General features: G+C 39.5%; 1 protein-coding gene across 2 annotated transcripts in view; it reads right to left on the bottom strand.

Annotated features, from left to right (window-relative positions):
* Window positions 1-26,037, bottom strand: part of PDS5A (PDS5 cohesin associated factor A) — a 172,892-nt gene that overhangs the window by 52,745 nt on the left and 94,110 nt on the right. For both annotated transcript variants that reach the window (XM_074951525.1, XM_074951526.1), the window contains exons 10-17: window positions 25,346-25,440; window positions 22,229-22,374; window positions 16,401-16,552; window positions 13,128-13,241; window positions 11,421-11,502; window positions 10,673-10,721; window positions 10,399-10,538; window positions 157-272 (exon numbers count right to left, since the gene is read on the bottom strand). In XM_074951525.1, the coding sequence (XP_074807626.1) occupies window positions 157-272; window positions 10,399-10,538; window positions 10,673-10,721; window positions 11,421-11,502; window positions 13,128-13,241; window positions 16,401-16,552; window positions 22,229-22,374; window positions 25,346-25,440 (894 nt within the window). The remainder of the gene's footprint in view (window positions 1-156; window positions 273-10,398; window positions 10,539-10,672; window positions 10,722-11,420; window positions 11,503-13,127; window positions 13,242-16,400; window positions 16,553-22,228; window positions 22,375-25,345; window positions 25,441-26,037) is intronic.

The following is a 26,037-nucleotide window of genomic DNA, read 5'->3' as shown; positions in this document are numbered from 1 at the left end:
TTTCTAGACTGATGGAAATGAAGACAACTATATAAACAATATTTTAAAAATGCAGATAGATACTTCTGTACCAGATGTAAATTAATATGAAAGATAATCCTGGTATTAACATCCACTTTAAAGTCAGTAATGGGTCAATATGATCTCCGAGCCTACCTAATGGCTTCTGAGTCAATGTGCACTGGGGCAATTCTTTCCAAAAGAAATTTGACCATCTCCAGGAAAGGATTTGTTGGCTGCTTTGGATTTGCAAGCTTTCGGGCTATCTCCCGCTACAAAAAGAAAAAAAGTGTTATATTACAAGCAAAAATCATTACATTAATTTTAATTATTTCTTAAGTGTTATACATTTTGCATTTGCAGAAATAATGCTGAACAAAAGTCAATTCTTCACAAACTAGCTTCACAGTCCATATAATCACTGAAAAGGATGGGCTGTGGCTACCATGGACTTTTAATGGGAGTGATGTGAGTTAGGCATCTATGCACTTTCATAACGCCACGTAGATTCCTATCTGCACCCATAGGTGTCTAAATACCTTTATAAATCTGACCCAGTATCTTTTATGCAAATAACCAATGGCTTAAGCACTTCATCCAACTACTTAAGAAAAAACAGTTACTTACTGTGGCATTCTGTACCTCAAAGAAATACCCTGGAACCCCATATTCACCCCGTCATATAATTATGATATATTTCATGCAAAGTCTGCCAGATAAGATATCATACAAAAAGTCACAATCTTCTGAAACCCATCGTTGTGTCAAAATATGTATATCCTTTGTGTATATGAAATTAGGAGATTATGTTTTATGATTGTTACTGAAATATATTGTAAGTTTGAGAGTCTTCCAGTGCTAGTTCTCCAGCGACAACAAAGGAGGTGATACATTCCCAGGAGGGCATTAAACAACCCTGAATCAGCAGGGGGAGTTGTAAGCAAGAGATTTACAATGCTGTAAGAGAGCTTCATAAGCCTTACACAATGGGAGATTGCTCAACTCCGTGTAGGGTGACCAGATGTATGGATTTTATTGGGGCAGTCCAAAATTCAGGGCTTTTTATTATATAGGTGCCTATTACCTCCCACCCCCATCCCGATTTTTCACACTTGCTATCTGGACACCCTAACTCCCTAAAGCCCACCAGGACATGTTGGGGCTTATGTTTCCAGGCACATGAACTGAGGATATAAAATAGGGGACAGTGGCATCACGCTTTTGCCCTTCTCCTCCCCTACATAAGATGGGACGCTGGGAAGACAAAGACTTGGACTGAGAAGACTGGTCCCAAGCTCAAAGGGGAAGCCTGTGTACTGAGAACTGTAACCTACCTGCAATATCCAGTGGGATGAGGAAAACTGCTTGATCCAAATACTGCCTAATCTAATAAGGTTTAAGATTTAGAGAGTGTGCTTACCTTTTATTGTCCTTGGTAACTATCTCTGACCTTTTGTGCCTACCACTTATAATCACTTAAAATCTATCTTTCTGTAGTTAATAACTCTGTTTTATAGTTTACCGAAAACAGTGTGTTTTGCTTGAAGTGCTTCGGAAATCTCAGCTCAGTTTACAAAGGCTAGTGTGCATTGTCTCCACACTGAGGGAGGGGCAGACTGGGCAATAAACTTACACTGGTCAGGCTTCTGTCCAGGGCAAGATGGTATATTCCGGAGGTGCAAAGCTGGGAGCTTGGGAGATTCACTGGTGCCTTTCTCTGTGAGATTCATGAGTAGCTCCGGGAGCATTCACGTAAGTTAGCTGGGTGTGGGGCTCCACATGCTGTTGTGCTAAGTGATAACAGTGCCTGCAGGGGTTTCCTGCTTGTCACAAGCAAAGCATTGTGAGACACAGCCCAGGCTGGAGAGTTAAGGGAGCACAGATAGATGGAAGTACAAGAAAACAGTGCATATATCCACACGGCAATTTAACACCAGAAGCTGTCCCATATTAGCTGACTTGGGCTCATGGAGCTCAGGCTGCATGGCTGTAAAATTGTAGTATAGAAGTTTGGACTCAGGGACCCTCCTCCATCATTGTGTCCCAGAGCTCAGGCTTCAGCCTGAGCCCAATAGTCTACACTGCAATTTTACAGCCCCAAGAACCCATACAAGCTGACCTAGGCCAGCTGCAGCTGTTTAATTGCAGTGTAGACATACCCAATGAGACAGTATTGCTCAGTATGACTAGCAGTGGTCTCAGCACACCCGTAGCCTAACTGCTGTAAACTTTTTTGTAAGCATCACAGCAAAGAAGAATTTTAAGGAGGAATTTGAAGGAAGATAATGAGTTAGTTTTGCAGATGCTGATGGAGAATTCCTGTAAAGTGTAAGGGGCAGCATGGGAGAAAAAACAAACGTGCTTGTTTGAACATTTAATTAGTGGGACATGTAGGCTGGCATCTTGGGCCAACTGGAAGAGGAAGTTGACATCTTGACAGCGAATGAGAAGATAGATAGGGTGAGCACAGGCCATGAAAGGCACTAAAAGTGAAGACGAACAGCTTACATTTGATGTGATAGAGATGAGGAGCCAGTAGAGGGACACAAGGATCCCACTTTGGAGGGGGTTCTCTAACTGGTGAGGTAAGTACTGAGTAACCTCTTTAAAAATCTGGATATAGTGGGGTCAGAGAAAACTTAACAGGATTGCATGGGGGGAGAAGAGTGGCATGTTGAAATTGACGTGAGGTGGATTTCAATGGAACTGAACAAAATATAATCAAGGATTTTAGGCATAGGGGCCTCCAATGGGTCAAGATTGTGAATTTAAGAATTCTATCAAACTCTCTCTCCAACACTCTTGCACCAGCATCAACTTCCTGCACATCATAATCAGCTTTAACAATGGAACCTTACAGACCACTATAGACAAGAAGCCCATGGATCACCACACTTCCCTTCGCAGATCCAGTAACCACCCTAAATACAGCAAGAAATCTTATCTACAACCACACACTCATATACCACATAATATGCTCTTAGGAGAAAGTCTGGGATACAGATCTTAGCACACTCAGAACTGCCTTCTCCAAACAATGACACTCCATCAGAGAAATAAATGGCATCATGAAATGAGCCACACAAATACCCCGAGACAACTTGCTTCAATAGAGAAAAAATGAACTCTCCGGCCACATATCCCTGTAGTAAGAAGAGAGCTTAAGTCAAAAGCCCTTGTATCAGAGGCTTGGTATGAGGCCTGAGGCTTGAAGGAAAACTTTGATCAAAACTTTGCTGATATAAAAGCACAGTCATGTCGTGAGCAAGAGGCAGACCCTGCTCACCGAATTTGGCAAGCATAGGGCTGATAATACAAAAACACATATTCCTAAGAGATATGAGGCACAAAGCATTCATGCAAGCTTTCTTCCTTCCCCACTCTGAACTCTAGGGTACAGATGTGGGGACCTGCATGAAAACCCCCTAAGCTTATTTTTACCAGCTTAGGTTAAAACTTCCCCAAGGTACAAACTATTTTACCTTTTGCCCTTGGACTTTATTGCTGCCACCACCAAGCGTCTAACAAATATATAACAGGCAAGAGCCCGCTTGGAAACGTCTTTCCCCCCAAAATCCTCCCAAACCCTACACCCCCTTTCCTGGGGAAGGCTTGATAAAAATCCTCACCAATTTGCATCGGTGAACACAGACCCAAACCCTTGGATCTTAAGAACAATGAAAAAGCAATCAGGTTCTTAAAAGAAGAATTTTAATTGAAGAAAAAGAGTAAAAGAATCACCTCTGTAAAATCAGGATGGTAAATACCTCACAGGGTAATCAGATTCAAAACATAGAGAATCCCTCTAGGCAAAACCTTAAGTTACAAAAAGACACAAAAACAGGAATATACATTCCATTCAGCGCAGCTTATTTTATCAGCCATTTAAACAAAACAGAATCTAACGCATATCTAGGTAGATTACTTACTAAGTTCTAAGACTCCATTCCTTTTCTGTTCCCGGCAAAAGCATCACACAGAGAGAACCTTTGTTTCTTCCCCCCCTCCAGCTTTGAAAGTATCTTGTCTCCTCATTGGTCATTTTGGTCAGGTGCCAGCGAGGTTATCCTAGCTTCTTAACCCTTTACAGGTGAAAGGGTTTTTCCTCTGGCCAGGAGAGATTTAAAGGTGTTTACCCTTCCCTTTACATTTATGACACAAGCACATTCCAGAAGGGTGGTACCATAGCACCTCGATAGCAGCACATTCCCCAAAGATAACAGGAACATGCTGACCCTCTTAAGGATAAGGTCAGGGTGACAACATGATGAAGAGAGATGTTTTGATCGAAACTACAGGTACAAGCCAATGGGTGGCACCCTAATACATCAGAGGGTGGCACCCTGATACGTCAAGGGTGATACGTAACTTGTTTGTATTGGTGTATAAAGATGTCTCTCAGAGGGAGAGTCTTTGTCCAGCCGAGGGGGCAGTGGAAAGTCCCACCACTGACTGAGCTGCGTCCATTGTCACGGGCATACATGGCTAGTGTAACTGTAGACATTGATCTGGGGAGCTGGGACTGTGCTTTGCTGACAATAAACCTGACCAAGTGCTTTCACACCTTAAGAGATTTTGTGGTCATTGGGCAGTTCACTTGAGATCTACTGTGCCAGCTATCTGCGCAGAGCTGGGACAGCACACAGGGAAAACACACATGCAGCCAAACATCTGATGACACTGCCTAGTTGTCACCTAGCACCCTTCTCTGGAACCCAGATGGGGTATAGTTAAACAATTACAACCCATACTTGATGGGGACCACATCCTGAAAGAAATCTTTCCCAAACCCCCACTTCTGGCCTTCAAACAACCCCCCAAACTTGCCAAGCTCATCATCAAAAGCGAGCTCCCCACAGCAGGATACACCAACTCGAAGTGGCACCAGACCCTGCCAGAACAACAGATGTAAAACCTGTAGACATATCTCCATTGCTATGATGATCAACACCCCACACAACACCCCCTTTAAGATCCAAGGGTCTTACATATACCTATCACAATGTGATTTCCCTTATTCAGTGCACTAAATACCCCAATAACAACTACATAGGTAAAACAACACTCCATACGCTCTCAAATGAACTCATACAGAAAAACAATACAAGACAAAAGCACATCATCTGTGGGCTAATACTTTTCACAAAACAATCACTCCATATCTGACCTCAGTCCTCCTCCTCCAAGATAATCTGCACAACACCTTCAAAAGACAAGCCTGGGAGCTTAAATTGAGAACTATAATAGGCACTAAAAATCATGGTCTTAATAAAGACCAATCTGTAACCCACTAAAACCCGGCCTATTTTGTCCTGTGGCTGCAGAGATTCTAATGGGCCACATTACCTTGAATGAATTCTTGGAATATGTATAAACTACTTATGCTGAACATCCATTTCACCTTGTATTTAGCTATGATGCTCTGTGTACTTTTCCCAGACCTGAAGAAGAGCTCTGTGTTGCTCAACAGCTTTGTCTCCAACACCAACAGAACACTGTCCAATGAAAGATACTGCCACACCCACCTTGTCTCTCTAATATCCTGGGACCAACATGGCTATAGCAACACTGCAAACAAATTTTAAAAGGGCAAATAGGATGACCGGGGTGATTACAGGCCTGTCAGCCTAACTTTGATCCCAGGCAAAATAAACAGAACATATGTTATAGAACTCTATTAATGAAGAATTAAAGGTGAGTAATATAATTCATGCCAATCAAAATGAGTTTAGTCAAATTAATTTTATTTTTTTATGACATGGTTAAAATTTGGTGGACAAATGTAACAGTACTAATTACTTAGACTTCTGTATGGCATTTGACTGCATGATATTTTGACTAGAAACCAGAACTATACAAAAATCAACATGACAAACATTAAATGACTTATTAAAAAATGATGTAGCTAAATTATAGGGCTCAAAATGTAACTAAACAGGACATCATCATCATCAAGCGGATACACTTCAGTGGGGTCCCACAGGGATTGGTTCTTGGCCCTATCTATGCTAGTCAACATTTTAATCAATGACTTGGAAGAAAACATAAAATACTGATAAATTTTGAAGATGGCACAAAGATTGGAGGAGTGGTAAATAATGAGGATGAGAGGTCACTGATACAGAGTGATCTGGATCACTTGGTAAGCTTGGTGCAAGCAAACAATATCCATTTTAATATGGCTAAATGTATATGCATACAGCTAAGGAGGAGGATACAGGCCATGCTTACAGGATGGGGGGAGGGGGATTGCTCCATCCTGGAAAGCAGTGAATCTGAAAAAGGCTTGAGCATCATGGTGGGTAGTCAGTTGAACATGTGCTCCCAGTGCGACATGTGTGGTCAGAAGGGCTACTCTGATCTTTGGATGTATAAAAAGGGAAATATCTAGTAGGAACGGAGAGGTTACATTACCTCTGTATTTGGCACTGGTACAACCACTACTGTAATACAGCATCCAGTTCTGGTGTCTACAATTCAAGAAGGAAGTTGATAAATTGTAGAAGGTTCAGAGAACAGCTGTGAGAATGATTAAAGGATTAGACAACATGCCTTATAATGAGACATTCAAGGAGCTCACTCTATTTAGCTTATCAAAGACAAGTACCTAAACGGATAACAGAAATTTTATAATAAAGGTCTCCTCTTTATTCTGGCAGATAAAGGTATAACAAGATCCAGTGGCTGGAAGTTGAAGCCTAGGAAGTCTGCTCAATTGCTGATGGCTCCTGGGAGAGCTGTTGGGGTTATCTCATGGTGTCAACTTGTCCATAACTTGATTGCCTCCTGGCATAGGTGTAATGAGCAGGCATCTCCTGGCTTGTTTACATAGTACATAGCAGATGTGTCATCCATGAGAATATGCATGATGGGATTCTTTAAAACAGGAAGGAATGTTATGCAAGCTAATCTGATCACTCATAATTCTAGATCATTTATGTGTAGAGTCATGTCCTTTTGAGACCACATTCCTTGTATCTGGAGATGGTCTAGTTGTGCACCCCAATCCCTGTTCCTGATGCATCTGTGATTAGTGTCTTTTGTAGGAAGAAATGTAGAGAAGGGCTTACGAACATTCTTGGGATCTGACCACTAGCTCAGAATGTGAGCTGGAACCACGATATGCATGTTCATTTGATGTCTCCTGTGATGATACATCGACCTTAGCCAGCCTTGTAAAGGACATAGGTGAAGCCTGGCAAGTGGTATCATGTATGTGCATACCGATAAGTGGCTTAGAAGTCTGAAGCGAGTTTTTACTGTGTGTAATGGGGTACTTGGCCCCTTAGATGAAACAGGAGCCAGTTCTGCTGTTCCAGTCCAGGTGCACCTTAGTTTGGTGTCACGAATTTGGTGTAACCCTGGGAGTTATAAATGCAAGACAGATCAAAGGCAAGGGACAGTTTAGAACCCAAGGTTGAGAGAGAGTTCAGAAAAAGAGCAGAGCTGGGTTAACAGCTTCAAGAAGGGATGATCGAAGTTCTGAAGTGAATATTCCCGATTTGAAGAGAGAAACCCCTCTCCTGATCTGTGTAAATGGAGGGGAGAAGGGGTGTCCCGAGGAGGGGAAAGATGAATAGAATCCTTCAATGGTGATGCTGGATCTTTGAGGTGGCACAAGTAATGTGAGGTCTGGGATGTGTACCAGTGCTCAGTGTAGTGCCATCAGGGCCAAGACTGGTGCCAAAGACATAGCAACTAATGCTAGTACCAACACCAATCCTGGTGCTTGTCAGTAGCTAACAGTGTTAGATATAGGCACTCAGTCTCTTTGTTACCAAGCCGGAAGCTGTGCCAGTGTCATTTGCCCCATCATAGGAGTGGGCTCAGTGCTCTGTTCCTGGGATGAGAGTGAAGGTTTAAGCCTCTCTTTACGGAAAGAGATACGAGTATCAAGAACAATGTTTATCTTGGTGTTCTGATATCCCTTGTCCTGGTGAGGAGCAGCATCAGTTTTCAGTGCTGGCGTTGTAGCCAGTACCAAGATAGTTTTTGCTGGTCTCAAATCCTTGCCCAACAGTGCCACAGTTCCTTTGCTGGTACTGCCCTTAGGTGTTGCATGCTGGCTAACAGGGTCACTGGCTGATTGGAACTTAGAAGTGACTAGCTCCATTTTGGAGACTGATGCCCATTCTCTAGGGTCTGAAGTTCCTCCCACTGATTGCTCAAGAAGGTAAAACTTCTGCTAAGGGTCCCTGGATTTACTTGTTCTTGTAGAAAAAGTACAGGAAACCAAGCAGCAGTCCAGCACGTGGCTCTCACCTTTATGAAGCTTTTATGATAGTCTGTCAGAGGAATGAGTTTGTTAGATGATGGACAGAGTTTGAAGCCTAAGGGCTTCAAATACACCATTTTAGATTAAGAGAGCGGCACAGAATGCTACAGACAATTTAAGAAATTAAGTTTTTTTAAAATGTTATTAAAAAATTAAAGGAAAAGGGAAATTTGTTAGGAAATTAACCTTAACTGCCTAATTAGAGGAGGAAAATGCAAAAAGAAAAATTTAACTGATGGCTGTAAGAAGGAACTGAGGGTTGGTTGTAGCCATTCTGCTTTTTATGCTCTCAGGTAGGGGAAGGGCACAAGGACATACTTGGTGCATGGGAGGCCCAACAAACAATGCTATTCAAAGAGTCTGATCTTGCACACAAACTGAATGAGCACCTGGAGTGAGATCCACACAGACATATACTCTCCTGATGGAATACTACCACAGCCGAGTCCAGTGGAGACACTTAAGTTTGATTCCCTTCTTGCAACAAGAGATAGGGGACAGAGAATAGGATGTTCTTTTGAGGGCCCTACGCTCTGGAACTTGATCCCCACCTTGTATGAAATAGCCTGAATTTGTTGATCTTCATATTTCACTGTAAAGTCCGACGCTTTATTGGGGGGTGGGGTGGGGTGGAAATGGTGATTTTATGAGGGAATTGTTTTTTTGGTTGAGTAGGATTTTTTTTTTTTTTGCTGCAGTGGTATGGTGCTACTGGACAGTATATTAACTTTTTGGGGCTGCTAGGTGATATTTCTGTGACTAAATTTAAATTACTGTTAGGATTGTAAGTTTAATTACTGTCAGGGAGCCTAGAGCTTGTGAGCATGTAGGCATTATCTTATACTTTAAATCAAAATAAATGAAATGTACACTTGAAACAGAATTGGCCAAAGTGTGGTCTACAGTTTTAAAATGTGGTTTAAAAGTTCCCCCATCTTTAATATATATGTATGGCATACAGATACTACAGGTCTCAACACATGACTGTTCTGAGCAATGGCATTTCTATATTGAAAATACACAGCTGCAGTTTGCTGCATTTTTTTTTAAAAAATCAGCATAGGCCATCTGGCTCTAGACAAGTTGCCAACTTGGCCCTCAGGTGGACAAAATTTGGTGAGTCAAAATTTAAATATGGAAAACTTCCACCTGATCTACTTCTTGGTCCTATGCACCTCGCTCCTTAAAATTATAGAAGGACGGTATCCAAGCTTCCTAAAAGTGTAAAAAAAATTGCTGCTTCAGAGCAGATGTCAAAGGAACCAGAGGGACTGAGGAAGCTTTCCTCTCTTGATACTCTGTCGTCCTTTATAACGACTAAGCCTTCAGACTGTCTGCGAGTATGCTGGGACTGACGTGCATACTGAAAGTTTTTCTGTGAATGCTGGTACTGCCACTGACAGCAAAAAAAAAAAAAAGAAGGCCTGCCTTTTAAATAACAGTTGAGAGAAACTGTTTATACAGGGCATCACCTGTCTTTCTACAGAACAAATCAGGACCGCTGAGTGACAAATCCAACACTGCAAACCTCTCACAAGAGGTCCAGGCACATGTTCTTGACTACAAATGCCTGTGGTAAAAACTAATGGCCAAACCGGCAGACCCAAGAAATAGCATCTGACATCTAATTTATACTCTGACAATTATTTTACATGAAATGATGACAAAGAGTAGACACATTTACAAAAACACAATTGAAGAATACACATACAGTCTTCAAAGGAATGTTCTTGGAAGCAAAAAATATCTATAAGGTAGGTAATGTTTTATGTCATTCATAAAACGCTTCAGTAGAGTTGGAAGACAAAGTACAGGCGCTCTATATTCAATAAGACTTGAAAGAATTTCACAAAATGACTATTACAGAGATCGTGTTTTGACTGCCATCACCCAAAAAAGAAACAACATTAAGTGAATAAATGTACTCTTAGTAACTGAGTTGTAAATTCTAAATTGTATCTGAGAGCTCTCTATGCAGGTTAGCTAAAAAGACATTTTATGCAATATGAAATTAAAGTGGTCACATAAAACTACATTAAGTTACTTTGAGAGGCCATCACCTCTGAATGGCTAGTTAAGCCCAAATATGTTACATATAAAGTTCATTTGTTCCATATCCTTACCACACAGACATCTGCCTGTTTACATGAACATGTAGGGCTGATTAACAACTCGAGCTGAGATCGAAGTTTCTCATCATCCCCAAGAACCTGATTGAATTTCTTCACAAAATCTTGTGCTTTTCCGGGATCTGGAAGGTTTTCTATATTAATAAAATTGAAACATAAGATAAACCTACAACTTGTAACTCAACAATTTAGCTATTTCAATATTTGTAATCATGCAATCTTCAGATACACTGTAATAACTATTTACAGAACAAATTAACACACTCACTTGCTATGGTCATCAGCTTTCCAAACATGGCACTACTATTTGCTTCCGACTGGGGGGGGGAGGAAAAAAAGCATCAGTGATATTGCCTAATATGCTATATTACACACTTCATTTGATCTGTCACTACTTTTGTTGCAGCCCTCTCCATTTTAATTTTTTGGAACAACAGACAAAAAAGAAAGTACAATGGTATTAATAACAAGTGTTACACTAAAAAAACCTGCAAAACTAATATGTAGCATACATTCTGCCTTTTATAATAAGACAGAACTGCAACAAGCCACTGAAACATGATAAACCAAACATGAATTTTCATCTACAGTTTCAGGATACAGCCTATACGGAGAATTCAAGCAACATCCTATCTTACTAAAATATCATTTGAACTCTGCTTTAACACGAACAAATGATCATCATTATTTTGATGTTACAGCATTTTCCATTTAAGAATCTTAAAACACTACAGTGAATTAAGCGAAAGTGAGAAACGGACAATAAAATGTTACATATGACTTTTTGACTCCTTTAGAAGTTGTTAGTTGGAAACAGAAACTCACGATAAATCCTGTAACTGTGAAACAATTACCTACAGAAAGTGATTTTTAAAATATCTGTTTATTTCTACTTAATGAAAGATCAACATTTTGTGAATGTAAACCAAAACAGCAAAATAATCACATTAAGCAAAAAAATTAGCTCTATGTAAATTAGCTCTAATGATAAAGCAATACGTTTTTAAAAACCGTACAGTGGGCTGCTTATGCAAGTCCAGTAATTCCCGTACATGACTCCTAAGCATATTCTGGCACTTCCACATCTCATTCAGTGCTCTGTAAAGGGGAGGGAAAAAGAATGACAATCACATTCGTTCAAATGCTGTAAGAATGTGCTAGTTTTATGGAGCTAGTAAAGCATATGCTATTATTATTAGCTGAGCTTATATTTTTCACATGTACAACATTTGTAAGACACTAGAAAGGTGTTCTATCAAATGTTACACTAACAGGGGTTACAAGTTTCAAGCATAGTGGACAAGATTTTGTCTCATATATAACAATGTAATCCAGAACATCTCCATTGATTTCAGTGGAGCTGCTCAAGATTTATACTGGTGAAATTGAAACCAGAACCTGGTCCATTATCTTTGTCAGAGCTTTCAACTTGCATGAAGCCTTAAAAAAAAAGCCACTACACACCAAGGAAACTTCCCAACCCCAAAAACAAACATAACCCCCCCTCAAAAACTAAAATAGAATGAAAATTGAAAAGAATTTCTCATATAAGAAACAAAGAGAATATTTTAGTTAAAAAATATTAAGATCTCTAAAGTAGAAAATTTGAAGCTAAGGTTCCTCCTAAGCCCAACCCTAGCTCTGTCCCTCTACCTGAATTAATCCTTTAACCAATGTCCTCCCAAACATTCCTCCCTTCTAGGACAAATCAGTCACTCTATACTACAAAACTTGTCTACAAAAGACAAACTCACGAGACTCAATCCTCCACTATACCACCCTCATACTAATATACCAATATTATACCATTTTGTATCAGTTACAACATACAAGCCAGAGACAACACCATCTCCCTACTGTCCATCCACCTATATCCAATCTGCTATGGACAAGATATTACAGAATGCCCCATTCTCTCACACACAAAAAATGGAAATAATATTCTCACGGGCCACAAATTTATTTGCATTCTGTTCAATTTACACATTGAACAGACAGAAGTCTCATAATACTAACTACCAATACCGAAAACCTTATAACTCTTTTAAAAGCCATATTGCAGCCCTAAAATTATTACTAAATTGACGTTTTGAATTTTGTTCAACTATATCTTTCTTGCACATTACTTCCAATCTTGCAACCAGGTAACCAATCTTATTCAAAATAACTGACGTCAGGGTTTGTTATTCTTGATGTAAAAATCATTGGAAACATTAAAATTGGATCAAAATACCCCCTAACATCAAGGCATCCTGTTTTTATTGTAGTTATCCATCTGGAATCAGCATTTAAAAATATGTGTACTTGAAATACTTTGAAACTATAATTGCAAACAATATTGAGAATTCATTATTTATTCTTGTTTTGTTCATCTTGTGATAGCACAGTGGGGGATCTGGATGATAGATGCTGTACAAACACTATGGAGGACCCGCACAGAGAAGTGATACTGCACAGAGAAGTTTCCAATCTAAGAAACACTTACATAAATAAAAATCAGTTTAGTTCATTTCACCAGCTATTAATGTCTAAATCCAGAGGAGTTAGAGTTCTCAAATTACTTGACTAACAAGAACATCAAGTCTTGTCATTACCAGTACTTTGACTATGAGATAGCAAAAAAGACTGATCATTTTCTATCAAAAGTCATGTGCTGGAAAATACTCAAAAGAAAGATATATTTTAAAAGCATCTAAGCAGCCTACTTTTCTACCTCTACTCACTTGACAGCATTTGGATCCAAGCTAGCATATAAATAGTACAAGCATTTCATTCTCTCTTCTGTTTCCAAATTGTGTGGGACAAGATACTGAGCAAAGATTTTCTCTACCAGTAACCTGCAGAAAAGAGAAAAAGTTTAAATAACTTTTTAATACCGTACATTTCCAAAGTCATCCATAATGTCAGATTAATTGTAAAACAGAGATCCTGACCTCTTGAGGTCCCTTGTAGCCCTATATTTCTATGATTTTATGCTATACCGGCACTGGAACCTTCTCCTAATGGGTAGAAGAAGGTAATAACTATCTGCTTTCCACAGGTTTCCTTCCTGCTGCTATTGGAAAGGTGTGAAAGAAATGCCCAGATGAACTCTCCCCCATTCTTTCAGATGCCAAGAAAAATGGGCCTTAATCATCCATGATATTCTCCTCTCTCCCTCTAGATTCTTTGAATAACTAGTCTCAGGATCTCTCCTTGTCGCTATTCTCATTTAAAGGGGAACAGGAAGACTATGCACACCCATAGAGTAAAAAACACAAAAGTAGAATACAATAAGAAGCTAAAGAAAAGGTAGAATTAGCAAAATGTCTCAAAAGGTAAGGATAGTATTAGAGAAACAGAAACAATGTATTTAAAACTGCTGATATTTATGATAAAAAAAACTGAGGACAAACAACACGGAAAAAGATGGAGGTAAACATACATCAAGATATACTTAAGAAAAAAGAGTGAAGGGAAAACGAAGTGGGCAATGTTAAATTTCTCAACTTCTTTTATAGAAACTTTGATTAAAGAACTTCACAATAAAGTAGTTGCAGTTTATATGATTATATGTAAATAAAATACAAAAACAGACTGTATAACAGATCAGCTTTAATCATACAGTGATATAATTGCATACCAAAAAATACATTAAAAGAACATTTTTAGGGTTGCAAAGTCAAGCTCTAAAATGTTAGGCAGTGACAAAATTAAGGCTGTGTAACCTTCATTCTGCGTGTGTGTGATGATACAAACATGATCACATACTATTTCCCTGCCCCCTCTCCGGTTTTATTCAGTGCACAGGATGGATAGTGCTCAAGGACTGAGACGGCTGTTCAATAACTCTTTTTATCCCCATCATTCAGTGTGGCCCTGAGGGTTTTCACAGAAGAGGAACAGAGTCACAGAGGAAATGACCAAAATTTGCAAAAGACTACACTAATCTGAGACACATAGGGCCTGATTTTCAGAGGACATAGCATTTTAATAGTACTCTGTAAGCTCAAAGCACTGTGCACGCATTAAGTTAACCCCTGCAACACTACATTTGAGAGTTGTGGGTAAGTATTCTTACGTTCATTTACAGATGGGGAAACTGAAACAAGACAGACAAAATCATTTACCATACCACAGAGCAAGTCAGCTAGGATTGGAACTCGGTGCTTTTGAGCCCCAACAGTGGTTCATCCCACCAAATCACACTGCCATACTATTGGAGAGAATGAGCATTCCCAGCTCTCATTGACTTCAGCTGCAGTTGTAAGCATCAAGCACCTCTACAAATCGAGCCCCAATTTTTTTCAAGTTGGGCACCCAGAAAATAAGTAGCATACAACTAGTGGGCACCTGGGAAAATGCTGGTCTAAATGATTTGCCCAGAATCACAAAAGGAATCTATGGCAGGAACAGAAACCTAATCTCCTCAGTGGCATTAACTATGACAAAATTCTGTGACAGACTGATAATATCCTGTATTATCCTGAATAAACCTTATGGAATTAAGATAAACTTTACTGAATGAAGTTTAATCTTACTGAATTAGGGTTAACACCTTTGGAGCTCATTGTATTGCAAATGCAAATGTTTATGTACTATTGTGAGAGTGTATGGAATTTAGCAGAAAAACAAGATTAATGAAATCAGTGGAAAGAATTAGGAAGTTCAAAGGTCTTTTTGGAACAATACATATAAAGTGGATTTCTTTCAGAAACACAATGAGGTGAGGGGAATGCAAATTCTCTCCCTCCAAAGCCAACCTTCTGAAGATATACAAAGGGTCTCTCTCCCCAGGGTGTACTACCTACCTGCTTCTGGAAACTCCAGTTCAAAACCCCCTGGGCTGTATAAAAAGGGAACTGAATATGTTATGAGGGTGCTTGTTCTAAGATGAAGCCACAAGGATATCCGTAGGATGAGGTATTAAAATACTGCACTTGCTAGAGCCCCTAGGATGAACTCTGGTAAGCTTATTAGCATAGGTTCTTTTATGGTTTTTAATATGTTTTCTCTGTTATTCTTTACCTTAAGAATAAAGTAGACTTGCTTAGAAAGAACTGTATAGTAACTTATATCTGTAGCAATTACACTGTTATCTGTCTCTGAAGAGAAGACAAGAAGGTATCTTTGGGCAACCTGTCTGCATTGGGAACAACAAGTGAAGGCACGGGCACTGTCCAACCTGAGAATACCCTGATCAATAGGCAGAGAGATGCATTTCTCCATCCAAGAGAGGGAACTGCTGTGGAACTGAAAGCCAAGAGTGGGTACCCTTGCTGAATCACTGACAGGAAAATACAGGTGCAGTTGCCATAACATGACACATACTTTCTCTTCTTTCAGTCCTCTGCCTCCTTCATTCCACAATTCTAATTTTTGTAACAAGTGAGGCAAGGGTTCTACAGACAACCACCTCATTCACTAGGCTAACACGGATTTATTCCCTGCACACTACCCATCTTGTGCACTGAAGGAGGCATGGGTCCTATTAAAAAAAAAAAAAAAAGTACCTCATGTAATTAAAGACTGTATTATTATGCATACCTATGAAAGCAGAATTAAGGTTGCACAGGGAATGATGGATTTTAGCAGTCAGCCTTAGCAACCTTAGCAAAAAAAAAAAAAACCCTCCACAATAAACAAAAACTGAGTACAGGAGAAGCAAAAGTAGAGTCTTTTTCTAAGCAGCAGTCAGTCAGTTTAAGAAAGAAAAAGCTAGCCATTGTCTCAGATCTAGCTCCAAGTCTACAATTTAGGGCTAGATACAAAAAAAACCTGAACATCCTAAAACAGCTTAGTGCAAATAACACCATGCCTTTAGTCGGGGGTGGGGCGGGAGTGTTGAATTAATTCCGAATCTATATGAAACACTTGCAGCACTAATGTTTAAAATGTGCCATGAGGACATCATTAGTATCTTCTAACAAATTCCTCAGGATAAGTCTACACTTTTGTTCTTCAGAATATTTCTTATAGCTATACAATTAAATTTATGAAGGCTTAAATTGACTCACTTGTCATCAATGCTATTCTGATAATATATGTGCAAAAGTTTATCCTTTATCCAGCTCACTTTCTCTGCAGCATCTTTGCCAGCCTCAGCATGAAGACAATACTTCTTGTATAGCTGGGCAAGTCCCATCATAGCTTCTTTTCTTACTCGCCACTTAAGAGAAAAATATGTTTATTAAATATCTATCACAAACACACACAATATATACTAAATGCAATGAAGTGAGAAAGACAAAGTTAACAGACAGATGCAGTAAACACTCTTAACTTTAATTCATGGAAGCAACCAGAACAGAACAGAACAATGATTCATTTAGTTAGGTATTACTGTCTCCTACATAATGATCTACACTGGAAGCTTCAGAAGATCCAACTTTTCCTCTCTCTCCACCCCAGAGAAGTTCATGAAGCTGCAACTGTGATATGTGTACTTTTGGAGAGAATTTCTTCCACATCTCAGCTAGTCCTGAAGTATGAGAATTCATAGTGCTTGTGACAGACTGACAATGTCCTGAATTTATTTTATTGAATTACATTAAACCTTACTGAACTAAGGTTCATACTTTGGTGGTATATGATATTTGAAATGCAAATGTTTATGTACTATTGTGAGATTGTATAGAAATTCTTTAACAGAAAGAAAAGATTAATGCAATCTCTGGAAGGTATCATGAAGTTCAAAGGTCTTTTTGGAAAAATAGGTGTGATGAGGATTTCCTAGTAAGTACCTTGGGTTGAGAGGGATGCAAATTCTCCCCTCAGAAGGCAACCTTTGAATATATGCCCTATGAGAGAGAGAGAGACTCATTGTGTACTAATTACCTGCATCTGGAAACTCCAGATCAAAGACCCTGAAAAGGCAAACTGAACAGGTTATGAGTATGATTGTCTTAGCTCAAGCTGTGATAAACTGATAACCCCAAGGACTCCCCAGGGTTGGGGTTAAAGGACTTATCTTTCCAGAATCCATGTTAGGGCCGGGGTTAATTCTAGTAAGCCTATTACCATACATTTATACTGTTTTGTTGTTTTTAATGTTTTTCTTTAATACTTTTTACCTTAAGGATAAAGTAGGTCTGCTTAGAAAGAACTGTGCAGTAGCTATAACTGTTGATAATCACTCTCTGGAGAGAAAGAAAGCAGGTGTCCTTCGGGCAACCTATCTATGCTGGGAAATACAGAGTACTGTGCAGTCTGGGAATACCCCAGTCAGAAGGGAGAGACACAGAGGTCTTCACGCGGAAAGGCAATGGCCGAGGAGAAATATTGGTGCAGTTCCCCTGAACTGTGACAGTGCTCATAATTTTTTAATCCTATCTAGTGTAATTGCATTCATGTAGCGTGTCTAATCTCATTCCAATTTTACTAAACTATTTGCCTCCATACTGTCCACTCATTTTATAAAGCTCTTATGCCTCCCTCTCAGTATTATTCATTAGTGGCAATGCTCAAAGGCCCCAATTATGCTAGTGGTCCTACCCCAAAGAGGTTACATTTTTCTTGTAAAAAATGAATTCTGATTTCAATCCATCGTTGTATGGAAGTGTCTCAAATCCTATTTTGCTCAAACCACTTTCTATTTCTACCAACTCCTTTCTCAGATAGAATAACCAAAATTAATCCATTATTTATCCCAAGGACCTTTGTTGACTTGATGAGAGAACTTTCATCTTGCCAAATCATTGCACACTAAAGTCCCCCATTCTAAAATTGACAGTGCATGGACAATTTGCTATATCCACATAGAACCCCACTGAAGTTAATGGGGCTCTCTACATGAACAGAGAAATCTGCTGATACACCATCAATTGAATAGTCAGGGGCTATAAAGAGGGAAAAATCAGATCCATGTTTTGCCATATATTTCTTAAATCACAAAGCAATTCACAATCAGTAACATTGGATGTAGGTAAAGGCAAGACACTATGAATTTTCCACTAGGTGGCATGACATATCATGCAGATTTTAGAACAGAAAACTTTCAAGTACACATAAAATCAATTATATAAGTTATAAAATATTTACATCTTTGTGGGTATTTGCCTACTAACCTAGCAACTAAAACAAACTAAGAAGAAAAAGTATTACAAAAATATTTATTTTTCAAAAAGTAGTAAAATACTGTTTTCCACATTTAGATGTCGATGTTCCCATCTTGAGCTATGTGTTCATTAGATATCATACAGGAGACAGGAAAGACTGAGTTGTCATTGGGAAGAAAGAAGGAAGATGAAGGAGAAGGATTAGGAGGAAAGGTTTTGGAAAAATTCAGCTTTGGACAGGTTATGCTTAAGATGGCAGTAGAACGTCCATCAAAAGGAGATATCAGAAGCAGCTTGAAATGTGAAATTGGTAAGCTGGTGAATCACTGGCACAAAGCTGGTAGTTGAAATCATGGGAACAGAGTGGGACATTAACAGAGAGAACAAGGGAGGGCAGAATCCTGAGAGAATGCGATCCGATGAAGGAGAAATTCAGACATCACAGTGATGGGTGTGGAAAAGAATCTATAGCGAAAAGGGAAGATAAGAAGCTATTATATGAAAAACTGAAAGATCAGTCAGTAAGGTACTGATCACAGTCAGAGAAACAAAAGTTGGAGAACGAGATCATCAGCGTCAAAGGCAGCAGAATGATAAAGAAGGATAAGGATAGAAAAGCGCTCTTTTGATTTAGCTCAAAAGAGATTTAAATACCTTGGAGAAACCTTCCTGGGATACCTGGTACAATTAATCTCTTCTGCACCTGGGTGAGACAACAGTTTCATAAGGTTCCAAAGAACCCTTTATTTGTCAGAAAGGCCCTTCTTCAATTTTCTATTAAATCCAGGATAGAAAAATCACCGGCTTCCCCCTTTTTCTCAATTCAAGGGGTCTCTAAAACAGGAGCCAGGAAGGTTGTCAGCTCCCAAAATGCTTTTGAATCCTCCTTCAGTGGTGAAGGAAAAGTTAAAACGGGAGATACTCAGGGAAGTGGTTAAAGAGAGAAGGGAGCTTGGAGTCTGTTCCTTTGGTTTCTCATCCCAAAGCTACTCACTAAAGTAGACTGACATAAGAGTCTCTTCCTGAGGAAGGGAAAAGTCCCTAGCTGGTCTAGGATGTTTGGGCAAATGGGAACTTGAGCCAACTTTCAAAGGCTGTCCCAAACCTTTCCTTCAATAAGTGTCTTCCTAGAGAATTGAGATGAGACGGCACCATTCAACTTGGAGTCTCTAAGACAAAATGACCTGTTTCAACAGAAGAGGAAAGTGTTTGAACCATTTCTGCAGTGCCCTTTCTACAAGCAGGCTGGGTCTTCAGAAAAAGAGCTCTCATGGAGGACTCTCATGGATCAGATGCTTTCAGTTCTCCTCTCCTGGAAGCACTAAGACAACTTACACCAATAAATAGAACTAAGTCAGTAGTCTACAAAATCTTTGAATAGCTGAATAAAAAGAGTAGCCCAAAAAGAATCAGATGGAAACAAATGGATGGACGTGTGTCAAGAACAAGGGCTTGTCCAAGGGGAATATGAACTGTGGAAAGCAAGTATTGTCATCACAAGAACTAGCAGGTACTGATGAGGAGAATAGTTAAATGAGGTTTAAAGCCTGTGTCCAGAACTCAAAAGATTACTAGATTCATAATGAGGAGGTAGTCACAAGCAGATATAGAAGAATAAGGCAAAAGCTTAAAAAAAAACTGATGAATGCTGAGAGCTCACAAAAGTTATATAAGTCTCCCTACTCACTTTGAAAGACAACTAAAATACACAGGAGTGAAAGCCTTTTAAAAACACCATGTTATACTACTGTTTACCTCAAATAGTTGTGTGTGCTTTGTAGCCATTTCCAGTCAGCTGTCAATTTTTATTTTTCCCAGAATTTAAGTCCATTAAGCTCTTTTCAGAGATGACTCCCATAAAGAAACCCCATCTAGAGCTGAAGTTAGTCTTCACTGACAAGTTTCTGGGAGGGTGCCTGATTCCTTTAGGCCAATCACACTGTCAGACCTCTGGCTAGTGAGGAGCTGATGGTGAAATTCACAATATTCCTGGCAGAATAATGATCTCATTTCCCTGATATATAGCCCCTGCTCAGACACATTGCCTGCATTTCAACAGTCTGCCTTCTAGCGAGAATTAATGTAGCCACTGCATTCTAATTCAGTGGTCTCCAAAGTGGGGTGCGTGCACCCCGGGGGTGCACAAGATGATCGACTGGGGGGGCGCAGCAGGAGGAGCGCCGCCGGAGCAAAAGGGCAGTGCGGCAGGAGGAGCAACGCTGGAGGGGGAAAAAAAAAGGGGGGGGGGGCACGGCCCTGAGTCCTCCAGCGCCACTTCTCTCCAGCTGCTGGCTACATGGCTGCCCCTGCTCCTCTTGAGTCCTCCAGCCCAAGCTCTCAGGGCCACATTCTGAAAGGGGCTTTAGAGCCGCAGGCCAGGGCCCCGGGGACCCCTTAGCCCCTGCGTTCCAGGTGGCCTTGCCTGCCCCGGGGGGAGGGGGGACAGCTCCCAGAATCATGGCTGCCAGAATCATGGCCATGGGGGTGATGCTGTACTGCGCAGAGCCACCTCCACACACCCTGCACCAAACAGGAGCTGTCCCAGGTAAGTGCTCTGTACCTCCTGCTTGCCCCAGCCCTGAGCCTCCTCCTGCACCCCAACCCTGAGCGCCCTCCCACACTCTAACTTCCTCCCAGACCCCACACCCCCACCCTGAGCGCCCCGCCGCACCCTAACTCCCTCCCAGACCCTGCACCCCACCCTGAGCGCCTGCTATATCACAAAGTGTTAAACCAAGATTTTCAAAAATAATAAAGCATATTCAATCACATTGCTCTCACTAAAATTATTAATAATTTTTTTTAGCGAGAGCAAAAAGGTTTTTCGTACTGTTAATAAATAAAAAACATTATTTTAAAAATAGTTTATTTCATCTTTATCTCATCGCTTTTTAATTTCTATTTTTTGTGTATGTTTTATAATTTACACAATATATTAGTACAGTAGTACATGTATATAATTTATACATAAATAAATATACATATATTAGGGGTGCGTGCTCAAAAAATTTTTACTGATAAGGGTGCACGATCAAAAAAGTTTGGAAACCACTGTTCTAATTAACTGCGCAAAACTGTAACCTATATCCTCAATGCATAGAAGATTCAGGTTGGACAGGAACCAACAGTGTGCCCTTGTTGCCAAGAAGGCTAACGGCATTTTGGGCTGTATAAGTAGGGGCACTGCCAGCAGATCGAGGGACGTGATCATTCCCTCTATTTGGTGAGGCCTCATCTGGAGTACTGTGTCCCGTTTTGGGCCCCACACTACAAGAAGGATGTGGAAAAATTGGAAAACATCCAGCGGAGGGCAACAAAAATGATTAGGGGACTGGAACACATGACTTATGAGGAGAGGCTGAGGGAACTGGGATTGTTTCGTCTGCAGAAGAGAAGAATGAGGGGGCATTTGATAGCTGCTTTCAACTACCTGAAAGGGGGTTCCAAAGAGGATGGATTTAGACTGTTCTCAGTGGTAGCAGATGACAGAACAAGGACTAATAGTCTCAAGTTGCAGTGGGGGAGGTTTAGGTTGGATATTAGGAAAAACTTTTTCACTAGGAGGGTGGTGAAGCACTGGGATAGGTTACCTAGGGAGGTGGTGGAATCTCCTTCCTTTGAGGTTTTTAAGGTCAGGCTTGACAAAGCCCTGGCGGGGATGATTTAGTTGGGGATTGGTCCTGCTTTGAGCAGGGGGTTGGACTAGATGACCTCCTGAGGTCCCTTCCAACCCTGATATTCTATGATTTAAAGGTGGAAATTACTGCAAATAAAATATTATACCTTACCCGTTTATCTAGTGTTCTTTCCCTTACAAAGCCAAGTAGCTGGTCATTGACTAAAGAAAGGTCTCTCTTCCCAGCAGTTATAATTGTAACAATGACATCATGTCGAATAGCTTCTTCTGGGTCATGTGATCTAACCTTCAAGTACTCTGTTATAATTTAAAAAAAATAAAATAAAATCAATTACCATGAAAAGTATACTCAAGTGCTTTTGTTGCAGATGCACAACAAATGACAGTTTATAAGGAAAATTAAAACAACTACACAAACCTCAGTCAAAATGTACAACTATATCAACTACTGTACATAAAATTGTATATAATAATTCTCAGTCCCAAGGTGTTTACAATATAAGTAATACACTAAAAATGTTATAAATCATTAAAGATTTGTTTGAGTCAAAAATGACAAAATTCCAAGTTAAGGCTGAAACTCAGCTCACTGTTCCTCAATATTTTAGATTATGATGTTTGTAACACACTGTTCTATAAAGCCTTGAGGGAGCATTATTTCACAGAAGCATGATCCATCACAGCAGACTAAATTAAGGATTTTATTTTAGTCATAGTGCAATCTTCTGTCAATTTAAATAGCATCATTAATATCTAAATATAGAAATCATCATCAAAATCCTATCTTTGCCTTAATGCATTAATATAAAAAAATCTTGTAGAAAAGTCCTTTACAGTATATTTTTTTGGGGAAAAAATGGATTTGCAACAACATTCTGCAACAGCTCCCTGAGAGTTACCAGTTCTTCAAAATACATATCAGAATCTTTAAAACAGTCTATTTAAACAGACTATATTGATTTTATGACTTTATAGTTAGATACCTTTTAACAAGAATTTTTTTTGCTGTTTCACTGTAATGATTACTTGAAAATTGTTACAGGGCCATTGTGTCATCTAGTATTTATGGACTACTTGAGTACATCAAATATAGACTCAACAGGCCACAACACAGCTCAAATTATGTAGTGTATGTGTGGAACTGGCCAATATCCAGTAGACCCTCATGAGATCAAACTCATTTACAGTTACAACTTAAACCATATCTGAACCAGAGAGTTTCCAAAGGTGAAAAGTTAGTATTCTCTAAACTACTAGCCAACCTACTAATCCCTTTTTTATAAAATTCTAGAGAAACAGTGAATAGAAATTAAAGGATTTATTTCCTGCTTTAGCTGCAAATCACAATGCAAACTTAACTGCGGAGTCACAACCGACATCTCTCTAATCAGACCACATATAAACTTGAACAATTTTACCTTAAGACCCCCACTTATATTCCTTTACCTAAAATACTTAGAATATATCTTTCCAATGATTACTACTGAGGTCTGGTTTACATTTAAATCTTAGATTGACATTGCTCAGGGCTATGGAAAATCCACATCTAAGCACCACAGTTATGCCAATCTAGTCCCTGGTGTAAATGAAGCTAGAACAACAGAAACATTCCTCCATCCAACCTAGCTACCATTGCTCAGGGAGGTGGAGTTCCTACAATGATGAAAATACCCCTTTCACTGCTATAGTCTTTGTCTACACCACAGGATTACAGTGGTACAGCTATGGCACTGTAGCTATGCTACTATAGTTCCCATAACATAGATATGGCCTAAGAAGAGACCTGCCGAAGAATACAGATGTCTGAACAGCAAAACATAAGCCATGTCTACACTACCAGCTAAATCGGCACTGCTGTGATCGAAGCAGCAGAGTTGATTTAGCGGGCCTGGTGAAGACATGCTAAGTCAAAGGGCGAGCACTCTCCCATCAACATCTGTACTCCACCTCCCCAACTGGTAGAAGCTATGTCAATGAAAGAACGTCTCTCATTGATGTAGCGTGGTGTAGACACCACTGGAAGTCGTCCTAAATTATGTCGATTTCAGTTACGTAACTTGCATAAATGAACTAGTGTTACTCAGATCGATTTACAGCGTTAGTGTAGACTAACCCATAGTCTGGTGCATCAATACTAGCAGGTGAAGACAAGCAAAACTAATATTTTCCAGAGATTCCACAATACTGTGGGCACAAATTGAGTCTCAGCAATAATGCCTTAGTCCACATTTCCAAAATACGTGAACCATTTAAAAAAAAGGAAAATACAGACCTATTTGCCTACTTTATAAAAATCTGCTCATTCACCTTTAGCAATTACTCAAACATCTGGTTTAAGGGGAAAAAAATCTGGTAAGTGTCCCGACTTTCAGTGTTCCGAGCATTCAGTTCCTACTGAAGTCAGTGGGATCTATTGGTGCTCATCACCACTGAAAATGAGACCAAGCATGCTGAGCACATACCATATGATTATGGTATTAAAAAAAAAAGGAGTGTGGGGCAAAGGGGACTGAAAAATGAAAATATGCCAAAGGATGTAACTGGTCTTTGTGTTATGTTCTTCCATCCCTGCTTTCCAACTTTCACAATTTAAAACTGGCTATAATGCTGGTCTGCAGGAGGAATTTAATCTTTAGATCATGGGTGGGATTTTGTGGATCAACAGAAGCAGAGTTAGGAAAATGCTGAGTACTTCTGAAAATCCCATTCCACATGCTCAATGGTTAACCTGAAAAAAGAAAAGGAGTACTTGTGGCACCTTAGAGACTAACCAATTTATTTGAGCATAAGCTTTTGTGAGCATCGTGAGATTCATCCGATGAAGTGAGCTGTAGCTCACGAAAGCTTATGCTCAAATAAATTGGTTAGTCTCTAAGGTGCCACAAGTACTCCTTTTCTTTTTGCGAATACGGACTAACACGGCTCTGAACTACTCTGAAACCAATGGTTAACCTGCTCTGTCAGGGCCAAGATTTCATCAAAATTTGAGATGATGAGGTTAAAACTAATTCTACATAGGATAATTTTAATTGGACCACCTTTGTTCTATAAGGCTGGCATCAAAACATACCCAATGTAAAATGCCTACTTTTAAAAAACTCTCTCTTGCCTTCTACAGGAAAATCTACCTTAAATGAATGCCTTAGTACTCCCCATCCAGCACGGTCAAGTCCGGTCTTAACATATTTCAGAAACATATTGCTATGTACTTGAAACAATTGCCTCCCTCAGACAAAAATTATTTTAAACTTTGAATTATGCATCTTACCGGTGAGGTCTTTTGCTAAATCCGGATGGTTCATTAAACAATGACTGGCAAATTTCACACTTTCTAATCTCACAGGGACATGGATATCATTAAATCTAGAGAATGGAAAATAATGCATGTTAATTTTTGGATTATCTTTAAAAATTAATGTTACTCTTTACATCGTCACATAAGTATGTTGAGAACGTGTTATTGTTACGTCAACTGCATAAAAATAATTTTAGAGTACAAAATAATACATAAAATAGAATTTGTCTTAATCTCCATTAGGTTTTCAAAAATGTAAAGCTCAAAATGCTTCTTGTGGGAAAAAAAGGGGGCAAAAAGTATCAGGATAGCAATAATACACTTAAATAGGGCCAAGATTACACCCTTGGAGTGTTGAAAATAAGAATCCTCTAATATAATGTTGCATTTGGATATTAGGAAATACTATTTCACTAGGAGGGTGGTGAAGCACCGGAATGGGTTACTTAGGGAGGTGGTAGAATCTCCATCCTTAGAGGTTTTTAAGGCCCGGCTTGACAAAGCCTTGGCTGGGATGATTTAGTTGGGGATTGGTCCTGCTTTGAGCAGGGTATTGGACTAGATGACCTCCTGAGGGCTCTTCCAACCCTGATATTCTATGATTCTATGATTTTAAATTGCTATTTACTTTAAAAAAAAAAAAAAAAAAGCGCATGTGGACTTGC

The sequence above is a fragment of the Natator depressus genome, chromosome 4 (assembly GCF_965152275.1).
Source record: "Natator depressus isolate rNatDep1 chromosome 4, rNatDep2.hap1, whole genome shotgun sequence".
Taxonomy (NCBI): Eukaryota; Metazoa; Chordata; order Testudines; family Cheloniidae; genus Natator; species Natator depressus.
This window is presented reverse-complemented; position numbering and strand designations above follow the sequence as displayed.